We start from the raw sequence: 27076 nt of genomic DNA, 5'->3' as shown, positions 1-27076 counted from the left end.
AATGTTCAAAGAAAGCTGCTGACATGAATTGTGGCCAGGATGGAATTATGACCATTCCTCGAGGCTCAACCCTTTGCCTGTTGAGAAGAAGCAAAGACATCCAATGTGAGATTCCCAGGAGCTCAAGGGGAATTTTTCAGAGGTACCTTGTACAGGCTCCTTCAGGTCTGTGTGCGAGTGCACTATAGCAAATAACTATGGACGTTGCTCTCCTAGCTTCTTAAGTACTTTAGATTTTTAAGTAAATGCTATATGAAATTGCTAAATTGTTTAACTTTATCATAAGCAATATCTTAACAGCTTATGATGTTAAGTACTGTTAAACCTTTGGGCCTAAACTGTTGGTCAAGTCTGGGGCTCAGTTTTTGCAATTTTACTCTGAACCTCGTGATTCATCCCATGTTTCCTTTTACCATTGCCCTTCCCTACCCTTAGCCCTCCCCCTTCCCCAGTGTCAAGGTAAATAATTTTTGGATTGGCTTTGGGTTTAGATTGATTGGTTTTAGATTTTAGTTTGCTTTTACCACGTAGTAAGTAATAGAGTGAACCTTGCCAACAACTTTCTAAACCTGCTTTTGCCAATACCTTTGCTGGTGATTCTTTAAGCAACCATAAAACATTCACTCAGAACAATGGCCCAGGGCCCACAGGCACAACCCTCTGCTCAGTGGTGCCATGATTCCGTGGTCTGTACTCAAATACAGCCCAGAAAAGCAAGTCTGAATGGGGCAACAACCCTCAACGAGCCCCAACCTTGTTCCTGGCAAATCTGACAAGCACTTTGAAGGAGAGAGACCAGCAAAACTGTGCGGAGTTCTAACACTGGCTTCCAGAATGAAGAACATCGTCCAGCACTGGATCAGAAAAAAGGGGGCCCAGACATCTGCAAGGACTTCACAGCTCCAGATGATCTGTTCAATACTTGCAGTATCATGTTACCCCTCCAGGCTGAGGAGTCAGGCTGTGGTCACAGAGTACAGCTGAGATTTGTTTGTGGTACTTTGAAAATGCAGGAAAACCCATCAACAGCTTTGATACCTCATCCAGTCCTGCACATCCCTCATGGAATCTGGCATGGTGGTTTAATCCATGTTGGATACTGAAGGTGGTCCAAGCACTGCATGCTGAGGTCCATTTGTTTGCCTGGTGTTCAAGGCTTGTCCTGCTCAGTCACTGCTGGCTCCGTGGCACATTGTAGATGTTGGAATGCAATAGAAGGGTGTAGAATAAGGATAACCAAAACTAAACAACTAAACATTTCCTGTGCTGTTGAAGCAACTGCTTCCAGCAGCTTTTATTTCTTCCTCACATCAGCAGACTAGTGGTGTAGGTTTTTCTGGAGTGTGTTTGTCCCATCAAGGGGAAAGATCAGGTTGGGAGTTTATCCTTCTATCATCCTGGAGATAAAACCCTCCACATGCATCTTGTGCAGCTTCCTCAAGTGTCCCCTGCACCCAAAAGTGAGTATCACTCAAGAAGGAGTAATCAGCCAGTCCTACTTCTGCATGGAAGAAGGCTGCAAAGCTGCAAGTGAGCCTTATGACAGTAACAGCCCCACTGAATAGATAGAGCAGCTCTTCAGAGGGCACAGGATTCACAGGAAGCAAAGCTGAAAAATCTTACACTTTTTATTTCAGGTTCAGTGTTAGTGTTTTGGAGAGCACAGCTGCATTAGAAGCAGATATTCCAACTTCCCTTCCCCACAAGACTCTGCCACAAACTCAGCCCCAGGCAAAAAATCACGTCTGGCTTTGCAGTGCAGACAAGTGTTCCAGTGAGGACCAAGACCCTCACGTGACTCGTCACTGAAGAGCAATAATGATCCAAAGCTCATAAGATGAAAAGGCCAACACATAAACTAGCATTCCCTGCTCTGCTGGGACACACATGTGAGCCTGTTCCCAGCTCCCTGACCCAGGCATGGGAGCAGTCCTGCCAATGGGTTGCCCTAAGCTGTCCTTTCGGGATGTTCCGCTAACTTAGCTTTGATGAAAGTCCCTGCTCTGCTGTACAGGAGGGGAGAGGCCACTGAGCTGGCATGGAGCTGCTGTTGGCTCAGCTCTGCCAGCAGCACAGCCTGAACGTTCTCTTCCGTGCTCTGGGGTGAGACACAGGCAGAAAAACCCCAAAGGCAGCTCTCGCTGCCCACACAGCAATAAGCAGTCTCTGTTCCCTTCTCACAAGCTGACAGCTACTTCTGTTTAGCTTTTCTTTCCACCCCTACAGGGCAAGAGATAACACACTAAAAAAAAAAAAAAATCATTAAAGGAACTTAAAAATTCAACACCACCTCATTTCTCCATCTCTCTTAATTAAGGTGTAATCCCCCCATTGCCAGTGGCCCCTTCTATTCACTTGTAAAGTGCTGGTCAGGTTGATTTTTTTTCTATTAGATCTCATGGCTCAACACCCTGAAAACCTCAACGCTCCTACAAAAATAAACAGTTGTGTTATGCCTATGTTTTATGGGATTGCCTTTCCGTGCAGATTTCCTTCTGTTGTGGAATCCAGGACAGGGGCAGGCTCAGGTCTAGTCATCGACAGTGATGTTGCGGAAGAGATAGGCCATGGACTCGCCGTTGTGGATTCGCCGGATGGCTTCCGAGAGGATCAAACTGATATCCACAGTCTTTATCTTGGGGCACTGCAGCTTCTGCACCTCGTGAGGAACAGTGTTGGTCACTACCACCTATGCAGGACCAGAAAGGAAAGGAAGTTGTGCTGCTGAACATTCACCCTCCCTGAGCAGCCACCCTGGACTGATTCCAGGAGGGGTGTGTACTGCTGTTTCACAGTTCAGGGGGAGAAATCCTTGCATATTAGGAAAAAAGATTAAAATAAATGGTCTCCCCACGGTGACAGTCTGTTGACTGTTACATAACCAGCACTCTCCAATAGGCTGATGGGTCCACTCAGATCACAGAATCTATTACTAAGGTTTGAAATCTTGTCCTCTTCATGTACCAGCAGCCAGCTGGGGGAGAGGGGCTGCAGAGTGAGATGGCAGCCACACAGCCCCAGCTGCAGGGAGAGAAGTGTCCAGACAGGGATGATTAATAATTTTATTAGGGAAAAAATACACTCAGGGAAGCAGATCTGATCTGAGCAAGTATTCATCACACACAACTTTTTTTTTTTTTTTTTGTTCCAATGAAGAACCAGCTAACTGAAAGCACCTGATTAAATGAGTAATTCTAGACATGAGCTACGTGCCATGGGAAGGACATCAGTTTGTGAGTTTTGGTGCCAGCAAAACTGTGCAGTTTGGAGAGCATACTCACCTCATCAATGGAAGATTCCTCTATGAGACGGGGAGCATCTGCTGACAGGAGCCCATGAGTAGCCATCACAAAAATCTTGTAAGCTCCACGCTCTTTCAGGATCTCTGCAGCAGCCACAAAACTTTCCACGTCATCGATGATGTCATCCTGAGCAGAGACAGAAATAACATCAAAACCAGAAGTTTACAGAGCCTGCAGGGCAGGAGTGGATCTGCAGAGTACTGCAGCTTTGGCCATGCACACAGATGAAAAACAGAATCCCTGCCTACTTCAGCTGCTGATGAGGACAGCCACGTGCATGACTAATCTGTGAATGCTATTTCCCTGGTTTAATGACCCTTTTGCTAGTGTGGAGAACAAATGTTGTATCTTGGAAACAAATTAGTCCTTGCACATGCACTCACCATTTATCATCAGCAAGGAGTATTTTTTCACGGGGTTGAAGCTGCATGTTGATTTCTTACATTGCAGCATGGCATACCAAGTGAGAGAGTCTTGGCAAGTTTTTTGTTTGTTTGGGGTTTTTTAACACTTCAGGAGTTTTCTCTGTGTGCCCTGGATTTATTCATTACTTGCAGATATCTGACACTTAGAATCAAGGGAGCAAGGAGATTTTAGAGCTTAAAGAGCTGAAGTGCAAATGGTTTTCAACAGAAAGTTGAAATAACCAAAGCCACCAGCACTACTGGAAAAAAGAGTGACTAAAAAACACATTCCCACTCCTATACCAGCCATCCCTCCAACCCTCAGGGATAGAGCAGCTGAAGCAAAGTTGCTGTGAAGAAGCCACCCCCCCACCTGTTCCCCTCATACTCATACCACAATGATGGCAATTCTTCCTCCAACATCTCCAACCACAGTAATTGGCGGCTTCTCCTTGGCCATCATCACTAAAGAAGAAGGGAAAAAAAGAGTCCAGGTGGGTCAGGCTTGAGTCAAACCCCAACAGTTCCATCACACAAGAGGCTGAACCATTGAACACCTTATACTGATGCAGACACAGATGTGCTTCACATGATCCTGACACCCACCTAAATGAGAAACCCTCATTTAACCATAATTTTTTTCCTCAAATGAACAGCACTGCTGCATAAAGAAGAAATTCTGTTTCTGTGGGGATTTTGTACTGACCTCAGAAACAGAAAGCATTTTCAACTCTCTAACAGAACCCTGTTAGTGCAAGGAGAGTTACAAATCAGCAGGTGCTTTACAAGGTGCAACTTTTCACCTCTTGGACTCAGCAAATCATCTGTAGGATCAGAGATTGCACTGCAGCTCATTTGCTTTCTCACATCACCAAACACAGGGGTCTTTGAGAGGGTGTAAGAACCTTAATACCACCTGCTCAGGCAAAGAAAGCTTAAGGAAGTTTGCAGAAGCAAATTTGCTGATTATTTAAGTGGATTAATGGAAAGAATAGGACAAAATCCAGTTGAAACTCAGTTTAACAAGCACAGTGCAAACAGCAATTGTATCAAAGGACACACTGACAAGTTGTGCTGTCTGGCACACAGTGAAGAGATGTACTGGGAAATAAGGTTCCATTCCCTCCTGACACTACTTTTGCACTATCAGGGTTCATGCAAAGCCACATCCTGCCAAAATTCCAGCAGCATCATAAAAATACCAGCAATCTGAACTGAGATGCACTGAGAGTATCCAGATGTAACACAGCCTTCAGACTTACACCAAACAGCAACCAACCTCCAGTACAGGCCAGGGATTTGCTATCCATCTACCAAAGCCCTCACTTGGCGTGGGGTGCTGGTACAAAAACTTCCAGCATGGAAAGGACACTGTGGTGGGCAGACATGTGCCAACAGGTAACAATCTGGGCTGATCTAACCACTGAAGTCAAGAGGCACCTCCAGCATTTAGTAACACTTACCTGGCCCACCTTCACACTCCTCTTTTACATCCTCCACAGTGAGTGCAAAGGGTTCCACACCAAGGCATTTGGTGCCCTCCCCTTTTGTAAGCTCAGGTCTTGCCAGGATTCTGGCCACGGAGGCTTCTCAAGTGCCTCAAGGAGTTCAGACACAGCAAGATTTTTCTTTTAGGATAATCCACTGCAATGTAATACCTGAGCAGCAGGAGAACATGAGCCATTGCCCACCAAAAAGCCTGTCCAAATATTGATCTCTGCTCTCCTCACCAAAAAAGTCTTACATTAAACTCCCCATCCTGCACAGCAGGATGATCCAGTACTATTCCCATATCTCATCAGTGCCTGGGAATGCTTAGAGTGCAAGCACAGCTGGGTGAATGAGTCACACTGAGGGGTATGGTAAAAGCAATTACAAGGACCACAACTTTGAAGATTCTTGTGTAGAGCTGTTCTTCACGTCCATGACCTACTCCACAGGCTGATTTTCCATAAACCTACCAAAACTGTATAAAAGGTGTCCAGTAATTCTGTTTTGCCCAAATTCCCATAACTCATTGCCAGGTTTTGCAGTTAAAAGTCACAGCTACCTTGGACTGAAGAGTTAATCAACAGCTCTTCACAGCACAGACTCCTCAGCCTCCCTTGCATGGTTATTTCTGAGTCTCCTATCAAATGCAAAATCACGTCTAAATCCTGAAGGAAAAATATTCTTATGAGAAGGAAGATTATTTGCAATAAATGAAGATTAAGCACCATGAGAGATAAGCAGATCATAAATTTGAGTTACAGGCACTACTGACCTGCTTAGATTAGTTATGAGTTTACTATCTAGTCTGGACAGTAACAGAGCTCCTGGTGGGAGCTGTGAAGTATCAAAAGGATTCCACCTGGATGCCATCCCAGCCTCCATGTGTATCCAATGATGAGTGCCATCTCTGTTTCCAACAGCCAGGTCAGGGGAAACTTTTCTACACAAATGGTGAATAGGTCTGGGGAGCTGGAAATTCAGCACTATTTTACTCACAGAGACATGGAGTTTCAGCAAATCAGTATCCTTCTACACCATGAAGGAAGCAGACACATTCCTTGCTATGCTTAAAGACTAACATGGCAACCAGTAAGATTAGCAGTGCTTTGCATCTCTGTCTGTTTTTAAAAAGCCGTATTTCAATTTTGGTTTATTTTTAAAGAATGGTAGGCAACGTGTCGACCTACCCGGATCTTAAAGAGATGTTCTCCCTTTTCCTTGTTCAAATTTCTCTGCAAAAAAAAGAAAAAAAAAATTGCAAGCCAAAGATCTACCCATAACCACATCAAATCTCAACTGCTCCAAGGTGATGAGAGTCTACACAAGGGTTAGTGCAGCTAGTTTCTTCTTCAAAATCTTTGGACATTTCAAGATGTGCAAGTCAGAACTGCTATGAGGCGGTGCCTTGAGAAACGTTTCAAATTATAAAGAGTATTTTCCTCCCAGACAAAAACCCCTCTATGTTTGTAGACACAAGAGGGTAACAGAAATAAGCCATGGTGGTACTTTTGCCTGGTGTAACCCTCTGGATCATGAACAAGTTTGGGTTAAAGAGTTGCTGACTTTTTCTGGAGAGTAAGAAAAGATGCTTGTGGTATCTGTAGCTTCTGAGGGGGAAAAATAAGAGAAAAAACTAGACCAACCACCATCTTTTATAAAACAAGAATATCAAAAAACACTTTCATTCAGATGTGCATAATATACACCAAAGTACCACATGCTAAAGGCAGGATCACTGGCACTAGGAAAGAACATGCCCAGATGTATAAACAGGTTGCTTTAATTAAGCGGTCAAAAACAGGCTAAGAAATACTAAAATAAATTCTGTTTGGAGCTGACAGTGTGAATTAAAATGACAATCACCAAGAAATATAATGCTGCATTTACAACAGAGCCTGGGAGCAAAAGGCTGCTCAAGAATGAACTGTTTTGTGTAGAGATAACCTTGGAAGGACAGAAAACATCCCTGTGCTCATCCTAAACACAGGCAAGATGGGGGTAGGGAAGTAGGAACAGACCTACAGTCACTCCAGTTTTCCCCCCCAAAGTCCCTTTGTGGCAGTTTGCTGGGCTCTGGGACTCAAAGCAGACCATTAGCTCCCTGTATAAAGTACTGAATTCCAAAGCCACTGAAATTATGTAACAGATGGTGCCCCACTCTTTTTCTTGAGGAAACATGCAGAGTCTCCATGCATTTGAAAAGGCACAGCCCTGAGCCAGCTGCAAGCTCTGAGACACAAAAGCACACAATCAAAGGGAATAACCTTGCAGTGACATCCTGTCTCCAAGGCTCTGATTTTAGGGGCTGCAGTGATGGGTTCTTGCTGCCACTCTAGCTTAGCCTTTTAAGTGCAATTTAGAAGCACCTCCAGCATTTTTCTGTTGTGGCTCCCTAGGAATCAGAATATCACATCAGGCCACACTCACAGGACAATAAATAAGCCATTACACTGCCTAGCACTCATTAATTAGAGGCACATGATCCCTGCTAGAACAGGGGGAGAAGGTGCATGCCAGGACACAGGAGCCTGGCCAATTCACCAGGAAGCCCATGGAGAATGGCAGAAAGCATGAGCCATCACTGTGGGGCTCTGGGGCTGCTCCCAGACACAGATTTCACCTCTCTCCTGCCTCTAACTGCCTGGAGCTTCAATTGCCAAGTCGGGGATGCTCCATGGTGATCTGGTTGTAGCCCACAGGGGGATGTTCCATAAGAAATCTCAGCCACTCCCCAGGAACATCCCTAACCTTCTATCTGCCAGGCCCAGGTTTGGTTGCTGAGCCAGGCAGACTCACAGACTGCTTCTGTTCCGACAATTGGAGGGTTTGGGGACAGTTTTGGTGTAAGGAACATCCAGTTCTGAGCAGTAGCACATGTCTGACCTTTCACAACCAACCACACAGCTGAACCCTGCTACACTCTGCCCTCAGAGCTTCCACCACCAGGAAGAGAGAGGCAAATGAGGGTTTGGAAATATGTGACATTTGAGGTGGGAAGAGGCTTTTCAAATGACTGAATTGGACAAGAAACGAGGCCCAGCAGATCAGCACAGACAGTTGCAGCATTGCCATCACAGCTGCACTTTCACCTCTGTCTGGCAGATGGTGACACAACCAGAATGCACAGGCTGCTTTCAGAGATAACCTCAGAATTCTGCACCTCCAGAACCCAGCTCACCTAAAACCAGGTATGTCTCAGGTTAGAAAACTGCAGAGAAAAGCAGCTTCTACTGAGAGTTTTGGACAAGTTTGCTCCACAGTCCACCCCATGACAGTGAGCTGCCAAGCCACAGCTCAACTGATTTATACTGTGCCTTAGGCATGCTGGGATGCAAGGTCATTGGTCAAGTGCTGTGTTTGTGCAGCAGGAGATAAAATAAGAAAGTGGTGATACACAGCAAATTAGTTTGTGTTTGGATAGCTGAGGACTGAAAACAATTTTCCATTGGATTCATATCTAAACTGGACAAGGGCATGTTTCTATATGAACAACCATTTACAGGGTTCTCCAGCAGCACAACCTTCCACAGCTCAGCTTCTTTGAAGTGACATGGCTGGAAATAAAAATACAATCCCATTAATTCCTCCATAGCAGACAAATGTCAGCTACTGATATTCTGGAGGACAGCACACTCCAGAATAGGAGGGAAAGGAGAAAGTGAAGAATAACCATGCAAATTCCTGCTTTCTTGGACAGGCATGAAAAAAAATCTCCTTGTCAGAAGTAGAAAAATAAAGTCCTAAACTTCACTGCCAAACCCCACCTGCCCCCCAAGGCCCAAGAGGAGTTTCACCAGCAACAAAAGCACTGTTTAACTGATTCTATTCCAGTGAGACACAACTAGGATAAAGCAAAATGCCTGCAGTCTTACTTGCCCTCCCCTCCACAAGCTGCCCACAAACTGGTTGGATGTTCTCCCTGAATTTCCAAAGACTAGATGATTATCACTAGCCCAAACCACTGCTGGTGTTGCCACACACAGCAGCACACAGCCTTTCCCACGGGCACTTCTCAGCCACCTTCCTGCTCCCAATTTCTGTGCTACCACCACCTGCCTAGAAAGCTAAAATACCCCCAAAAGAGAGCTGGATTTTGATCACACTGTTGTTATTTGACTCCTGCAGGAATACAAGTAATTCTGAGGATGGCATCTCCCAGAACACAAGTTTCCTCTTTTTCTTTTGCTCTCAGCTCCCAAATCAATGGCAAGAGCTCTTGGAGAACGTATTCACCCCAGCCACATAAACCCCAAAACCCTGTCATAACAGACATTGCAATATGATCACCTGAGTGCAAAGGTGAAGAAAATTTCCAGTAGTAACAATGGCTGCAGAAAAGGAAAGACCAGCCCTCCCCTCCCCAGTGGCACCAACAGCCTCTCTCAGTAGTTGTTATCTCATGTTTACACTTTCACATCTCCCTTGTTCCATCAGCTCAGTGAATTCTGTTGTTGAACACTGTAAAAGCACCACCTTTATCAGAGGTTTGTCAGTCTAACATTATGGAGCAGGCACAGCCAAGGAGAAAATACTGATGCTCTGCATGGCCAGAAGTAGTTAAATAAAAACCTTCCCCCTGTGACTTCTCGTACAACTCACCTTTCCATGAAAAAAATTCCACTGGTCTAACTGCCTTTAGGTTGGTTACACCCATACAGATAAACCAACAGAAATTTCCCACCGAACTTTTACCATTTTTTTTTTTTTTTTCACAAAGGTAAGCAGAGAAACTTGATCTTACATGGCAGCTCCAGGCCAGGATGCACAGTTGCATTTTTGAGCATGGGAGGGGAGTGACGCCCGTCATCCATGTCCTGCTCCGTGCACTGAGCCTCTCCATGGATCACTGCCAGCCCCAGGCGCAGCCTCTCAGCGTAAGACTGAGCCCTGCAAGACAAAAACAATCTCTCAGAAAGGTGCTGGGCTGATTCAGCTTCACAGCCCACTGCAGCAAGTCTCCCCCAGACCAACAGCAAGCAAAGGCTGCACCTCTGTGGCTGTTTCTCTCTGCAGAAACCTCAGTGGAAGTGACTTTTCACCCCTCATTAATATCCCAAAGCCCACTCTACCCCTTGGTTCCACCACAGGGTCTCCTGTGTTCCTCCACATGCAAAATGCTTTCTGAGTTGGTCAGGCACTGCTGAAACTCCATCAGCAAGTCTGACCCCTAGTGAACCATTTCAGTGAGACCACCAGAGTTCACTCCTATGGGGGTAGAAATACAAAGTTCAGCTGCCTATCTGCACCACATCCATCCCATTTCCAGCCACAAAAGGATTATGACCAGATTGTCAATCCATCTGCCACCCTTCCACACTTTCCCTGGTATATTTTCCACCAGCTCAGTTATTTTCCAAGTAACTTTTAACCAGCTAGCAAAGCATTCATTTACCTTTTAGCAGCACCAGGAGATTTGGCTACAATAACTGCGTTTCTGTAATCTGGAATCTGGATGTGATAAAAAGTTAATTAATTTTAAAAAGACCTTCTTTCTATGGAGTAACTGGTTTGATACGTAATTTCACCCATCCTCCTCCCCAGAATCAAATTTTCATTCTGTGACAAGAAACTAGAGAGGCAATTGCACTTTCTTCCAATACCAGTATTTGTATATTCTGCAAAGGTGGGAATATTCACTGTGTTTAACCCTCCCCATATGGGGATGCCCTGCTCTCACCACGTCTTCATCTTTTGCACATGGAGAATAAAACCTCCGTGCCCTGCTCCCAGCCCTGCTGCACTCAGCACTCCTGTGCTCAGCCCAAGACAAAGTCTATCAATAATTCAGAGCAGTCAGAAATCCAGCACAGCACAAAGGGAGAGGGGAAGCAGTTTTACAGGATTTCAGAAGTGATTAGAGGCAGGAGTACAGGTAGCATCTCTCAAATGGCATTAACTCCACAGAGAGCAAGCTCCTCTCCTGTTTGTGTTGCAGTTCAGTTTCTATCCAATCAGAGAAGTGTAACATCTTTCTACAAAATGTGCATTTGGTACCCCTGAGAAAGAATTCATTAACAGAAGGACTGACTAGACTGACACCACCACCTCTACTTAAGGCCCAATGCTGCCATCACATTAAAATGAATTCAGACAAGTGGATATACATAGAACTAGAGTAACCTCACTTCTTCCTGTATATACTGAAGCAAGAAAGGGGATGCTCTCAGGTTGTCTACTGGAAAGCTGAAGAAGCCTTGGATTTCCTTTTGATGAAGGTCCATAGTGATAATGTGTGTTAAACCTAAGGGGGAAAAAAGACAACAATTTGTTGTGAGTCACGTGGCTGGAGTTCCTTCAACACCTCCATTTTCCAGACTGTTTTAGCTATTACTCAGACTATTATGCCATGTCATAAAATAATTGTAAACAGATTAACACAGAACATTCCACAGACATAATGAGAAACATGCATGTGATGCCACAGCACTGGGCTGACACTGTATTTCACTATAACATTTCTAGGCCACTTCCCAGGTGCAAGTTACAAAGAAACATAAGAAAGCTGAAGAAAATTAATTCCCCCAGTGTGGCTCAAGATCTCGGCAACACATTCCCACATCAAACAGGAGAATGGAAGGACAGATGACCTCTGGGATGCCCAGCAGCACCGACCCTGCCCTGCTGCTGCTCCCTGGGACACTCACCTGCCTTAGCGAGCATTGAAGCCAGCAGCTTGCAGACTATGGAGCCCCTCTTCCTCATTTTGCTCTGCTTGCTGTAGGGGAAGTAGGGGATGACCCCAATGATGTTCCTTGCACAGGAAGTCTTCAGTGCATAGGCCATGATCAGCAGCTCCATGACAGCAGTATTCACATCTCTAGGAGATTTGAATACAAATATTAGCAGGTGTTTTTCCAGTACAACTCCTTTTCCATTTATACTCAGAACACCCCTCACCAAACTTCCAAGCAAATAATGCTACATCTCAGGCTAATGTATGCCAGACCCAGATTGCAGCCATACAGCTCCTTCCACCACGCCACAACAAATTACAGTCAACACTTACACATACAGGACCATACCAGCACTTAAGAGCTGTGGTCTGGAATTTGATTTTATATTCTAACATAAGGTGTATGATGATTTCCCTCCATCATCTGACAAAAATTACTTTTTATAGAGTTTAGTTTGGAACAAATATCACTTAATACAGCGTAATTTGAAATAAAATAGTTTTTTTTAAAGAAGCAGCACACATGCAGCCAACACAGCTTCATCCACAGTAGATTTCTTAGGATTATTTTCCTCTTTAACAGTCTAAGGCATGTTATTTTTCCTGCCTTAAGAAATACTGCAGCTAGAGCAGTACAAACTCCAGACACAGCACTTTGGTGGAGGTTGGCATCTCCACACTTTAGCTTATCTAGAGATGGAAAGAACAAAATAGCACAGGAAATGCTAAAGGACTGTTTCTTGAAAGAAAAAAACAAACAAACAAACAAACAAAAAGTAACATAGGCAGAGGAATCATAGAATATGTTGAATTGGAAGGGGTCCATCAGGATCTTGATTACAATTCCTGGTCCTGCACAGGACACCCCAACAATCCCACCCTGTCCCTGAGAGTGTTTGAGCTCAGACAGCTTTGGTGATGTGACCACCTCCCTGAGAAGCTTGTTCCAGTGCTCAACCACACTCTGGGTGAAAAACCTTTTCCTGACACCAACCTAAACCTCCCCTGACTCAGCTTCCTGCTGTTTCCTTGAGTCCTGTCATGAGACTGAAATATCCCAGTTACAGTTTGCTCCCCCACAATGACTGCAGTGGCCCAGTGGGAGTGTATTAATCTGTAATTAAGTGCATTAAGTGCATTTCAATTAATTTTGGGACAGGGAAAACAGCCAAACACTTAAGAACTGAAGGGGAACTAAGAAAACTACTAAGAGACACCGTCTTCATCCCCACAGATTGACTCAAGAACTTTTAGAACCTGAAGAGCATGTGCTTCAGATAGCAGGACAGGCACTCCTGCAACACAGACCCCCCTTGCCTGGGGGTTTCCTGCATGGACAGCTCCCAGTGACACACCAGGTCCTCAGCCTGGTGAGGAGGGCAGTGCTGGAGTGGCTCAGCTGTACAGCCCATGGTAACAGAGCAGGGCCTGACTGGGTCATCTTTCCACACAACAGCAGAGTAAACAGAGCAGCCTAAAGCCCTGCAGAACTTTCTGGACATTACCCAGACATTGCTGAGGCCCTGCTTTCCTCCTGAGACAGCCACTAGAGACAGCTTCTCCAACTGCCCAAAGATATAACCCATGACAAACCTCTGACCATTTCCATTTCTCCACTGCTCTCCCTTCCTTTGGAAATTAACCTCCACTTGTGCCTCTTCGTTTGTGAGGCTCTGGGTCTCTGCTGGCCTGCTGGCCTGAGCACACAGTGCCATTTACACACAAGAAAGCTTTGTTGGCTCTGGAGCACCCAGCCAAGAATTACATAATATACAGCCCCCTGCCACACAGGACAGTGAGCAAACAAAGAACTGTTTCTTCTCTTTGGTGATTTAGCTGTGCCAGTGGGGCTGTGAGAGGAGAAGATGCTACTATCAGTAACATATAAAAACAAAGTGGTCAAACTGAAGCATATTTAAAGTTCATCTGAGAAACTTAGTATTTTTCATCTTACTCTTTGAAAATACATACATTTTCACATGGAAAGCAGACAAAGAACAAGACTAAGACTTCAAAAGGGCACCAGCAGTCCTGGTGCTGTTGCAGGACACCAGCAGCCATATTGAAGTTATTCAGGAGGGTACTTCTCCCAGTATTCATGCAGAATCCCAAGCTGGGCTCTGGGAAGCTTCTCAGACCAGCTGGCACAGGCACCAGGCAGAGGTGGATGTGTCTGTCCCTCCAGCAGGGCCCAGGGTGGGTGGGCTGAGATGGCTTCATGCTGAGCCATCATTGATCTGCTCCTCTGCAAAGGGGCACTGACCCCAAGCAAGGGCACCAGCTGGGGAAAATGACATTAGTGGAGGAAGCCCAGCCCCTGCATCTCCAAAACAGGTACCCAAGAAAGCATCCCAGGCTCCTTGCTGCCCTCCCAATCTCTGACCCTGAAGCCATGCTCAGTTAGTTACTGCTGGCAGGGCTGAGCCAAGACCTCACACAGGGGCTGGCAGCTCATTAGCAGGACACTCAGAGCCAGCTCAGCTATCCCCACACCCTGCTTACCACCTCAGAGCCTCCCTTGCTGCTCCTTATCTCTGCCTGGGCCATCCCTGGACACCCCTGCTCTGGAGGCTGAGCAAACATCTCTGCAACAATCGGCACTAAAAGGCTCCTCTTGTCTTTAGGGCATCACAAAACCAAGTCAGTCATTTTTTTGCCCCCTAAACGTGAGCTATTTGATTTTATCTCACACAAATGCCAGTCCACATACCAGTCTTGGATGGTAACTGTCCTTGTCACCTTTTTTTTTTTGGTTATGCTACAGCTTTTACAACTGAGAGCACTATCAAATATTCAGGTCTTCCTGCTCTCTGTGCATTTAAGATGCAGACTGTGAATTCACATTGCAGCATAATAAAGTTACTTCCCTCTCTACTAACAAGTCCTAATATTTTCTTTTCAAACCACTACTGAGTGTGGGAGTCTTATTCTTAGATTATTCCACACAGTTGTTGTTTTGACTCTCCTGAAAGGCTCCCTGAAACCCACTACAAAATTGAAATGTCCTTGAACCTGTCTTCTCCAGCAATGCAGCAAGGCACAGCTGCAGTTTAGGAATAAAAGATGATTTGGCTGCACAACACTGGCTCCTCACCTAGAGGGCCTTGAACATTCTGGCTAAAAAAGATCCATTTCTTGGCTCAAAGCACTGAATTCAGTTAATGGAGAAACAAGGGGATCAACAACTTAAAACCAAAGGGGAGGTTTTTCCCCTCCCAAAACTGTTCCTATCCCTCATGCTCTGAGTTCTCTCTGAGCACTTGATCTGTTTCATGTTTACACAGCTCTCAGTTACAAGTTATTTCAGAGAACTCCTTCACAAGGGACAACACAACAACAGAATGGCACCATTCACCCAAAAGATAATCCTACAGCAGGGGATTTTCATCTTGCAGAGATTTAGCTCTCCCTTAGGGAGGAAACACTTGGGGCATCTCTCTGGAGAGAGAGATGAGCCCTAGGAAAATGTTTGTGCCTGCAAGAGGAATTCCAGAAGTGAGTAGGCTGCTCTAGTAGCCCTACTGATTTCTTTACAACAGGCCAAGCATTTCACAGAGGAAATGGACTTGAATTTTCAGTGGGCTCTATTTCTTTGGCAAGCAGAGAAAAATCCTGTGTCCAGGCAATTCTGCTCCCTGCTACTTTTGAGCTACGATTGAGCTTTGCTAACTTATTACTTCTTGTGATCTCCAAAATCTGAACAGAATTTGTTAACCTGGAAAAAGCTATCAGAGCAGGAATATCCTTGTTTTGTTTCATCTCTGAAAACAGCACTTCACCTACTCACAGTAGGTCGATTTGCAGTTATCATTTATTTGTAGGCTCCCTTCCCATCACCCTTACTCTTCCTGAGCCAGCAAGGAACAAGGTTCCTGGGATGAGAGATGGCTTTCTAGCCCCCTGTTTACTTGCAGCACTTCTCTTACTCCAAGCCTAGAACAGCCCAAAATAAAATCCAAAAAGGCCCATCACAATCAAGAATTGTAAAAGTACAGGAGGGAGGCTATGGTTTTCCACCTCAGTTTCACACCACTGCAGCAAAAGGGGTAGAGTAATCCAGCCTGCAATGAAAGCAATGGCTGCTGTTTGGTCCTGGCTCTGTTGCTTGGTGGTTGGGAAGCTGAGGAAGTCACCCATCCTGGGATAGAAATGCCAACAGCTCAGCCAACAGCTGAGCCTGAAAGGCCATCAACACACAGACCAGGGATGTTTCAGTGGAAACCATCAGTCACTCCTGTTCCTGCCTCAAGTGACACGCTCCAGTTATTTGATGGGAAGCATCTCAGTGTTGCAATCAATCCCCTGGGAATGTTAATAGCTTAACACTACATGGGGCCTTAGATCTAAGAGCAATGACAACACTGCATGAGTTCCACTGGTTATTGTGTTGGTTAATAGTGAGCAACCCACTGAACCATCTGCTGATCCAGGTATTCAAAACACATCCCAGGTGCAAAACTGAGCCCCAAGTGCCTCACCTGGGGATTGTCTGTATGATGAAGATATCCTGTCCACGGACAGACTCTTTTATTTCAACTCTTGTTTCTGAAAAGGATGGAAAACACAGTCAGTTTTGTTTCCAAACTTCAGGCTGACAGTGACAACACACCATGCTGTAGCTCATGACCTTGCCCCCTGGTCAGGGCAGATGAGGATTCACTCCTCTGCCCTTTGTGTACATACATATGCAGATGAGCCAAGTGGATTTTCCAAAGGCTGGACCTGGGTAGAGCTGGCATGACATGCCAGTGAGTTAGCTGTATTTACAAAGCAAAAGCAAGCTGAACAGCAGTTTATTTTTTATAGAATTTAGAAATTACTGTTTTAGAAATTAAAATTTTAAAATGTAGAAGACAATTTACCTAACTCTCAATGAGAAATCCTTTTCACGCCTCCATGGAGTGCTGAAAGCTATCAACAGCACATTCATTAGTGAGCAATTAACCACCCAAGGGAGAACAACCTTTAGTACTTTCAAGAAGGTAACTCAGCACTTTTTGCACTTTGCTCTTTCACAGCTTGCCATGGGATCAGGTCCATGCTGGCTGAAGAGCTCAAGGAAACACCAGCAGCACCAAGCTCAGAGCAAGAACTCCCCAGTTTCGCTGTCAAGGTCAAGACATTTCAGCACTGTCACAGGCTGGGTCTCTGCTGAGCACCACTCCTACAATTCCTGACTCAAATGAAGAAGCTGAGCCCCAAGCAGTTCTGCAAAGCCAAAGGAACGACTCCAGGTCTCCCAAGGTGCCTGCCTTAGCCACTCATTTCCCACACAGTCATGAGCTAGAGGGCAGGGGTAAGGAAATGGAGACAAACAGCTCCCCAGCTATGGAATTCCAAGTCTAATGGCCTTGCCCTGGCAGTAACCCTACAGGACTCTGCTGAGAGCAGACTGATTTGCTGTGCAGCGTTGAAAAACGACCTCAGATCTGGTAGCAAGCAGCCTGATTTAAAACCAACCCCAAAGGGCAGTGAGCTCTCCCGGGCAGGAATGCACCAGCCAGCCCAACCATACCCACCGCAGCTCTCACACTGTGAGGCCCATTCAGGCTGCAACAGCAGCAGCACTACCACAAATCCTTCCTCTAGCCTGTAACAGCTCTGTGGCTCTCTACTGTCTCTTGCAAACAAGATAACAGAGATCCTGAAACAGTAAAAGACTCCTGGTCACAGAACTCTGCTGGCTGATATCCTTGTGTTTTAGCTCAGCACCTGAAAATGGACACTTGGAGAGTGTTAACCTCCTTGAAAACAAAAGCAACCTCCAAGAGGCATTTTCCCCAGCATGGCCATGCATTTGGACTTTTAAAGCAAGGGCAGCTGTAAATTTTGTGTTGCAGAGAAGGGCTGAAAGAAAGGGATAATTTAAAAATTCACAAGGTGGACATTGAAAAAGCAGGGCATTACTTTTAAACCTGGAGATGTTTTACTTAGCACAGGAGAATAAAAGATTCAATAACAGCTAAAACCTGAGGCAGGACTCTAGAGGAGAGTCTGCAGATGTGCAAACAAACAAGATAACCAGGGAAAACAAGGAACACGTTTAATTGCTTTGTCCAAGGTCAGCCACGGAGGTTTAGCACTGCCAGGAGCAGCAGTAACATCACAGCTGAATCACTGCACTTCTTAGACGGGTCTGGCCAATGGAGTTACCCAGCATTTCTAAGATTACCTCAAAACAGTTGCAAATAGCAGAGATTTCTCTTACCTCCATTGGTTTCCTGGTACACCACAGATTTCCCCAGCTCAGCACCAAGACGCCTGGAAAGGAAAAAAAAAAAAGATGCTAGAAATGGAAGAAGCCATCAGTTTGTGGTGCAAAGCAGGGACCAGACCACATTACACACCACCAAACACAGCACTGCCCAAGAGGGAGCTGAGTGAGCCAGCCAGGCTGCAGAACTACATCATCCCCTTCTCTGGGGGTCTCCTTCCCTCTGATGTCCCCGAGAGGGCCCTGGGACACACCACTCTGCAGCAGATCACTGCTGTACCCAAAGCCTGTATGACTGCCCACAGGCTGTGACTCCTGATGGCAAAGGACACCTTGCCAGCCTGTGCAATGCCCCCTTGGGCAGGTCTGATGTGCAACTGGAGTTAAATGATTTACTCAGACTCAATTAATGGCACCTGAGTAATTTTTTTTGACTTCCACCTCTTCTCCTTTTTTTTTTCTGCTTGAACCTTCCTTCTAAAATAACTCAAATGATTAATGAGATTTTAACTTCAAATCTTTCATTTTTTTCAAATTACTCTTTCCTTTTCTCAAATATCAAATCTACAACATTCATCACAACAAAGATTAGTCACCCTCCTTCTCTTTTTAATTTATTTCTTACAAAACAAAGACTCACTTTGAAGAACATTTTTAAAGGCTCCAAAATGCAGACTTTTCCCTCAGGTGACATTTCAGTATTTAACTGTACTGACAAGCAATCCATTAGTAAGTACTTAAAGGCTTTTGTGCTTTAAAGAAGAGCCTCATCTATGAGACCCTGCAGCAGTGAGATGCTCGGGCCAAGTCCCTCCTCTCCCAGGATCTGCTCTGTGGCTATGGCCACACAATGAATTAGGAAGCAGTTTATGCCTAAAAAATACCTTTGTTCACCATGCTGATTATGCCAGCAGTTTCATTCTGCACTTGTACTGTATTTACCTGGTTATGTGCCAAAATTCTGCAGATAAGGACTAACCCCAAATACAAGAGTCCATATCTTCTGCTGGGGTTTTTTTTTTCATGGTCTACAGCCTTCAGCAGTCGGCCTTACCCCATCTCCTACCTATTAACTCAGCCTTGCATTTCATTTGTCACAAAGATCTGCGCTTTCAGAAGTGAAACAGCAACACAGCCTGACCCTGGCATGCTTCTGTCCCATCAGTAACTGCTGGGCACAGCTGTGAGCCAAAGCTGGAGGTCCCAGCTAGAAGCTGGCCTGGAGAGTGTGCCTGGGACAGCTGAGCTAACAGACACTTGGATGCCATGGGATCCATGGGATATGTTTGCTTAGCTGGCTCCAAAGCATGTCTCTGGCACACACACCCTCCCCACCGAGTGTCTGGCAGCATGTTTTGCAATGACTGGGCTGGTGACTAAACTGCTACCTCGAGAGCTGGATGTGCCAGACTGTCACCAGCCCTGCTGGGGTACCAAATGCAGCATCACCCTGCAGCCCAGGCCAGACAAGTCTCACAGATCTCTAAATAGGCTCCTCTCAGCCAAGCTGGGTTAAAACTTGCAGCTGCAATGCAAAGGCATCCTCAGTACCTTCAGTATCTTCAAAAAGAGCTGGCAGCTGGTCAAGTAAAAGCAATCCTGGGCACCTCAGGGATAGAGTCACACCAGAGGTGAGCTTTGTAGGTAGAATCCTGATGTCCTGATGAGGATAGTCTGACATTTGCAACCGCCAAGCTTAGCCCTAACCACTGCTAAGGCATCTGAGTCCAAACAGGTTCAGAAACATACACACACATATACATCCACCCAGCCCAGAGCAGCATGTGGTGGGAATTGTTTAATGACTCACACTTGTTCCTCCACAACTCCATGGCAAGTCTTGCAAGCTCCCCTTGAAGGCACGTACACCCTGACTTCATTGCAGACAGCACAATCCTACCTCAGTACTGGGAAAAAAATCCATCGGAGATACTGTGCAAGGGCTCTTAGTCAGCCCTGAATCTCATGGCAGGGAGGAAAGCTTCAAAAGCAGTCCAGCCAAATTCATCTAAGCAAAACACCCCGTGGAAGGTGGCTGTGCTAAGTGGGGGCAGACAAAACCATGTTCGTGGTGCTCAAGAGGAAATGTTCTCACATTGCGCTAGGGGAGGTTTGGATTGGATATTAGGAAACATTTCTTCCCTGAAAGGGTTGTCAAGCCTCAGAACACACTGCCGAGGGAAGTGCTGGAGTCACCATCCTTGGAGGGTTTTAAAAGATGTAGATAGGGCACTTGGGGATGTAGTTTTAGTGGTAGCTTTGACAGAGCTGGGTTAACAGCTGAGCTCAGTCTTAAAGATCTTTTCCAACTTCATGATTCCATGATGCAGCCAGCAGAAACCAGAGCCCAGTGCTCTCCTACTCATCATACAGCAGCAATACAGTTTGTGTGCTGCTGAAGCAAGAAATCAGAAGGGCAAGTTTGTTCCCCCATGGCAAGAGGAACACTAAAACAGCTCAGTTGTCAAACCTGGGTGCAGGGAGCAGCAGAAGAGACAGGACACCGATGCCAACATAGAGGAATGAGCAGCTCTGGTCAGATAATAAATCCCTGCTCTGCTCCAACTGTTGACTGCAAGTAAACAAGAGCAGTGGATATGAAAAAACTGCCCATTTAAAGCCCCAGATCAGCCCTGCCTGCAGCACTCCACAGTCCCAGGAGCCACAGGCACAACAGGATCCACAGGTGCTCCCCAAGAGCAGCTGAGGCATGTGCACCCCAGGGGCACACCTAGCACCAAATCCCTTCCTGGAGGCTTAGGTTAGACAAGGTATCAGCCAGGGAAGGAGTCTGATAAACCCTGACTGAGTCAAGGACAATAAAGAGGGGACTGTTGGTGCAACTCCTACTGTAAAGCACCAAATTCCAGAGGACTTTTATCAAAAGGGATGTTTGCATGGAAGTCAAGGGCAGAGAACAGCCTTATCAACCACACAGCCTGGCAGCAGCCAGAGTTTGAAGATAAATTTCCCCCTCCTATTACCTCTCCCTTGTTTTCTCTTCCATCAAAACTCTTTTCTCTCAAAATCCTCTCCATCCTGAAGCTCCCAATTGGTTGTACCACAGTTACTGATCACTCATCCACAGACACAGGCAAACCTACCCTAGGACAGAGAAGGTGCCACTGCAGGTAAACCAGACCACATGCCCTGCAAAGATAAAGCTGCTTCTGGAAAAATAACACTTTAGGTCCTGCAGATAAATCACATCTCCAAGCAAAATGAGCTGCTATTCTCACCCCAACTCCATCATCAAACCAACTCCTCTGGGGCATGACAGCATCTAAGAGGTAAAAAACAACTCTTTATGGCTTTAAAAACACTACTCAGAGCAATTGGCCAGTAAAAATTCCTATTGATCTGGAATCTCTCTGTAAACACTGCCCAGAGAGGATGATCTAACTTTCTGCAGTCTCAAAACATGCCAAGAGGATATTAAGCTGTGAATACAAAAGTGTTTATAAAACCTGCTTCAAATTCACATCCAAAGGCAAACAGCTCAGGAGTCACCTATAGTTTAATGAGGAAGTGACACACTGCAGTATTTTAGGAAACACTGTGAGGCTGTATCAGATTGTACTTTAAAAAGCTCCACAGGACTGTCAAAAACCACTGTACCAGGCTTTTGAGACACAGGGCAGCCAAAGAGACTCCATGTTCAGCTGAATCAAATTTCAAGGGGAAAATGTGCTCTCTGTATTTTGTGCCATCAGAGCCTGTCTCAGTGTCACTGAGAAGTGCCCTCAGCCCAGGCTGTGTTTCCTTCTCCCTCTCTGTGACCAGAATCCAAGACATTTGTCAGGTTATCTCTGTAGGGAGCTTCCGACCAGCTCACGGCACAAACATTCAATTTGAAGAGAAATCTGCACACAAAGCTCTTCATTATGATATTTTATTTTGGCACTATCCTCTTCATTATAAACACTTTCCCTGGTCTCAGCTCTGCAAACTCCCAACTCTCCCCACACCTAGACTCCAGGAACTGGTGCAGACTCAGAAAGTGCTGGAGCAGAGGACAGAGGGTCTGTGCTGTGCCCAACTGTGGTGAAATCAAGCCACAGCCTGGCTCTGAATTGCTTTTCAAACTTTAGCAAATCTTTAAATAAAGATCAGTCATGGTCCAGTCAGCACAATGGCAGCTCTACAGTGCACTTCCTAATCCCCCAGTATAAGAACAGCCAGGAAAGGGAAAGGGAATGGCAGCTTCCTGGATACAATCTGTTTAGACATCCTTATAACTATCTGAGCTCTCCTTTGCCACTCTCCATCCTCCCAGCACGACTTGAAGAAAAGTCACTACTGCTCCTCTGCCACCAGAATCACTTCTTCCAGCCACACCAAAGCCATGCAGCCCAACCACTGGCAAATACCAGGCAGATCTTCCTCTACTCCTACCAGCCCACTCCTGATGAAGGAATTTCCCCTAAAACAGTGCTGGCCAGCTGAGCCCAGCCTGCTCATCCACAGGCTGTGCTCCACCTAAACTGCAGATATATGTTCTGACTTCCTCTGCCACCCTCTCATGTGCTGGCAAGATGACCTAAAGAACACATTTCCTACCAGAAATCCTCTTCAGCTGACAGAGACCACTACAAGTCCTCTGAATGTACTGTCTCCCCCCAGAGCAGGGCTCACATCCCAACCAGTCACAGAAAACACCACCCTGGGTTTAGAGTTGTGACCCAGCTCCCTGCAGCCAGATGTCAGAACACAAATCCCATGTTTTCCTAATTCCATGTTGTTTAGGCTCACGGCAATGCTTTATCTTCAGACCACCATAATTTTCCATGCTGCAAACTAAGTGAATCTCTGGAATACTCACATCCATAGCTGGCAGTGAGACAGTATCACATCCCACATCATGGAGCTGCAGGAGCACTGGGGAGGCATTAGCAAGATTCAATCACCAACCCCCTCCAAGACAAACACATAAGCAGTGAGTAGAATGTAATATTTGTACCTGCTGAGCCAAGCACTGCAGTCAGAGGGAGATCTAAATGCATTTGTTGGATTAAAGATCAAAAAGACTCCTAGATCTCCCTCCCTGCAGCAGCACACAATAGGGACCAGCACTGGTCACAGAAATTATCTTTGTCCCCTGAAAATGCAGCCTTGTAATCAGGTGCCAAGTGTCCTAATTACAGCAAGAGTTTTCTTTCCATCATGGAAAGAATTTAAAATAATCATCATTCTCAATTTGGAAGAGAAGAAGTAAATATATGGGTTTATGTTTCAGTGGTATTGAATCTAAGGAACATCTTCATTCTTTCAAGTTGCACAAGATCCTCATAACCCAGCACCATCACATCTCCCTGGAAGTCACTATCAGCTAAAGCTCTGAAAACCTGAAGTGAAAGTAACACTGACCATTAGTCACTGTCCCATAACCAGGGAATGCTTAAGGGGAATCATGAATATCAGAACTGTGCCAGAACATGATGCTCAGAGCCTGAAACTAAAGTAGCTCTGGAAGTTTAGCAGTAAACAAAGCAAGGAGATAAATCAGGTGTCTGGAAGTTGGCCAGTGTCACATTCTCAAGCTCCTCTCTGGGCTTGAGATTTAAAAAAGGGTAAATAAGAACTACTCAAGGAGAGACCTTAAGCTCATATCTACAGGTAAAAAACAGAGATGGACAGGTGTCTCAAGGGGCCCTCCTAATATTGTGTGCTGTTTTAAAGTTCTTTTACTACTTTTGCTCAAGGTCATAAAAAAACTTTAAAAAGAACACACAGTATTAGAGGACAGACTCACCCTTGTAAGACTGATCCAACTATTTAAAGGTGCAACTGACCTCCCCAGCAAAGAACAGGCTGGGATGTGAGACGGGGAAAGGCAGCAGCCAGGCATTGTTTGCAACCTGAAAGAACAAGGGATGTGTTACAGATCAGTTGAAACAGCCCTCGAGCTCCTGAGGCAAGGCAGTGCAAAAATCACTGCATCAGATGTTGAAAATACCTTTAATTTTGGGAGACTTTTTTACTGTGGATAAATCTGTATTGTGAACAGTTCCAGATTTTGCACCCACAACACAGATAAATGTCCTTAAGCCACAGTTAACCGGCAGCTGTGTGTCACAGGGCTGTGCTTGTGTCACCACCAGAGCATCCAACATCCCACTGATGGTAGAGCCAAGGGAAAAAGCCCACATTACCCCTATTAGAAATTTACTTGGTGAGAGATCAAGGAGGGAGCCAGGAGGTCATTCGAGATCCAGATCCTGCTTCTCTCCCCCCAGAGCATCCCTGGGATAACATCAGCACACCAACCCAGCCAGTGCCGTGGCCTGGGGAAGTCTCTCCATGTCTCTTCATATTTCATCTTTAAAAAGAAGGGAGTTATTTTTAAGACAAAGAGCAGGGAAGAAGGGTTGCCTGTTTGCTCCTCCAGTCCTGTGGACTCAGAGCTCGTCCCCTTGGGAATTCTCTTGTGCTGTGTTGACGCAACAGGACAAGCCCTCTAAAACTCTGTCCATCTGCTGCAACAAAACTTACTTTTTTATAGAGAGATACGTTAGTTTCAGAGTTCAGTGAAGGGAAACAGACTGACCAAATATAGCAATAAATGAGAAAAAAAAAAAAAAGCTTTCCACTCCTAAGCACAAATATTTTCCTCTTGCCCTCACACTTGAAGTCCATCACTATTATCCAACACACCTCCCAGCCAAACAGCCAAATCACCTCCATGGAGATAATCTGTTCTAAGGATTGAACACTGTTTATTAAGTGAGCAGGACGAACAGCAAAGTGTTCTTGCAGCTTAAGGTGGCAGCACACCTGTATTTAGGTCCTGCTTCCAATTTAAGCACACCCTTGAAGATGGGAATGGGACAGCAGCACCTAGCAAGGATAACTGGGATGCTGCCCACTGCAGCAGGCAAACAAGCACTGAGATGTTGGGATCAGTTGCCTATGAACTGCAGCTGAGAAACAGCATAAGGAAAATCCAGATCCTTTTCTAAGCTGACAGCCCAATACACAGATGCCCTTCTCAGAACAGTCCCTTCGGCTGGGACTGCCCCAGTTTGAACCAAACTCATTCAACCCCAAAGTTCAAGTCCTGGAGGGAAGCTCAGAGTTCTGTGCACCAAGAGCCCCATTTTGGAGGCAGCTGTCAAACCCTTCACTCAACAGGACACAGAGCATCCATCCCTGACAAGACAAGGTCAAACTCTGCTAAACTGATGGGCTGAAGAAAATGGGACAGACTTTTACCCTGAACCAAACAGCACAGGCTGCCCAGCTCTCCCAGCTCCCCAAAATCCATTCTCATCTATGCAAGGTGCTGTGCCGAGGTGCCCATGGACACTCCCCTTGCCCCAGGCATCGAAGCTGTTAGGAAAACAAGGTCAGGAGAAAGTTTTGAGCATGTCCCAAACCTGCTAAAAACCCTTTTCTGAGGTTTGTCCAGCCAAATTTCACCTCCTCCCTCCCCAAAACTAACAGCTTTTGCTGCAGCCCAGCCTTTCCAGCAGTGAAATGGACGTCAAAGAAGGCAGAAAGCGGTGGGTCCATTGCCATCGCGGGGTCAGGCAGAGCTGGTGAAGATTCCCAGCTCAAAATCTCCACAAAGGTGTTCGCAGGAGATGCCTTCGGAAGGCACGAGGATGCGATAAGCTTCTCCAGCCGCTCGGGAGGGCTCCTGCCTGCGCCGGGGAGCGATGGGGGAGAAAGAAACTTGAAAGAGAAAACAACTTACTCTGTGATCTTCTTCGCCAGCTCGGTGGAGGCTGCAGTAGAGTTGGCCGAGAAGACCCGGTAGCCACTTCTGGCCGCGTTCATCGCCAAAGAGTCATGCAATCCCCGTGGAGCTCGAAAGTGAGAAAAAGCAGATTTATAAGGCAACAACAGCTTCCGTGGCATCCTTTTCTTTCCTCTCCGCCGCGATCACCGCCCCTTAAGGGGGTGGGGAGGAGGAGGGGGAAAGGAGGGTGGGGAGCTTCCCGCTACCTATGGACTTGCTGGTCCATTCCTGCGGCAAAGTATGAAAGGGAGGGTGAAAGTCATGGTTATTAAAATAAACTGGAGCAGCAGCTACCTTGAGGAGTAGAGGGGTAAACAGACAACGGGCAACCCCAACCCGCGCCCACCCAGTGGCCCCTCATGCAACAGGGGAGGGATGACCCCAAAATGAGGGGAGGCAGCAAGGCGGAGAGGGGCTCCCTTGGCTGGAGAAGGTGCGGGTGAGCTGAGGGAGGAAGGCTGGGGGGTGGGGGTTCTTTGTGACGCAGCAGGGCTGAACCGAGCTCTCCGTGGCAGGGTAGAAGAGTCCCTATAAAAGGGGAGGCCTTTGGTGGGGACGGTCCCATCCCGCTCCCCTCACCCAACCGAGGGAGCTCCGCCACCCGGCCAGAGCACCGCTCCCTGCGCCGCCATCTTCTCGGCGGGAAAAGCCCGCCCCCGCCGCCATCTTAGGTGAGGGCACCGCAGCCGCTCTCCCCCGTCACGGCGTCCCCTCACCGCCTGCCCGAACTGCGCCGATACCTCGGGAGGACAGAGGCAGAAACACCCCTCCTCGGCGGATAAATACACTTCCCGCTACCCGGGGGCGGCTCGCAGCGCGGCCGCCTCTCGCTTCTGCCCGGCGGTGAGAGGCACGGGGTGTCCGCGGTGGCTGAAGTGCCCGTGCCGAAGATGGCGGCGGGGGAAACGGAAGCGCGGCGGCGGCGGCGCTCTGGCCCCGCTCTGTGGCGGGGGCGGCGGGAGGACCCGGCCGGCCCGCGGATCCCGAACCTTTTTCCCGATGGAACGCTCCCTGCCCGGCGCTGCGCTGTCCGCTCTGGAATCTTCACGGGTACAGGCACTCAGTGGCTTAATTAAACAGAAAAGTTCAGCTCCAGCCCATCCCGGCAGAGCGCTGGGCTGACCTTTCCATGCACAAACCGTGTGCTTATATATAGCATATATAGCACCTATAAATTAAATATCTTAACGTATATATTATTATATAAATAATATACAGTTTTACAGATAAAATGCACAGCGTATATAAAAT

General features: G+C 46.4%; 1 protein-coding gene across 11 annotated transcripts; it reads right to left on the bottom strand.

The window, feature by feature from the left end:
- Nucleotides 1–759: 759 nt before the first annotated feature.
- PRPSAP1 (phosphoribosyl pyrophosphate synthetase associated protein 1) lies at nt 760–27076 on the bottom strand. 11 transcript variants are annotated; one of them, XM_062505974.1, is made up of 12 exons: nt 26032–27075; nt 25781–25892; nt 23877–23942; nt 18079–18131; nt 16349–16415; nt 11842–12014; nt 11323–11438; nt 10590–10645; nt 9939–10084; nt 4101–4171; nt 3282–3428; nt 761–2689 (listed from the first exon to the last, which is right to left on the bottom strand). In XM_062505974.1, the coding sequence occupies exons 2-12, from the start codon at nt 25861–25863 to the stop codon at nt 2531–2533; spliced, it is 1137 nt and encodes a 378-aa protein (XP_062361958.1). In that variant the 5' UTR covers nt 25864–25892; nt 26032–27075; the 3' UTR covers nt 761–2530. The 11 variants fall into 11 exon arrangements, with proteins under 11 accessions (XP_062361961.1, XP_062361957.1, XP_062361958.1 ...); XM_062505975.1 differs by having other exon boundaries at nt 26405–27075; XM_062505976.1 differs by having other exon boundaries at nt 26566–27075.

Source organism: Cinclus cinclus, chromosome 20, assembly GCF_963662255.1.
Source record: "Cinclus cinclus chromosome 20, bCinCin1.1, whole genome shotgun sequence".
Lineage (NCBI taxonomy): Eukaryota > Metazoa > Chordata > Aves > Passeriformes > Cinclidae > Cinclus > Cinclus cinclus.
Note: the sequence above shows the minus strand (reverse complement) of the source record. Positions and strands in the feature narration are given on the sequence as shown.

What these genes read in the sequence shown, in the direction of transcription:
- PRPSAP1 (XM_062505972.1), bottom strand. Translation starts at nt 25,944, where the DNA reads ATGCCACGGAAGCTGTTGTTGCCTTATAAATCTGCTTTTTCTCACTTT. An exon ending in TTCAGTATATACAGGAAGAA is followed by an intron (nt 10,646 to 11,322) that starts GTGAGGTTACTC and finishes TATCACATCCAG; the next exon opens with ATTCCAGATTACAGAAACGC. An exon ending in TCTCCTGGTGCTGCTAAAAG is followed by an intron (nt 10,085 to 10,589) that starts GTAAATGAATGC and finishes TTTGTCTTGCAG; the next exon opens with GGCTCAGTCTTACGCTGAGA.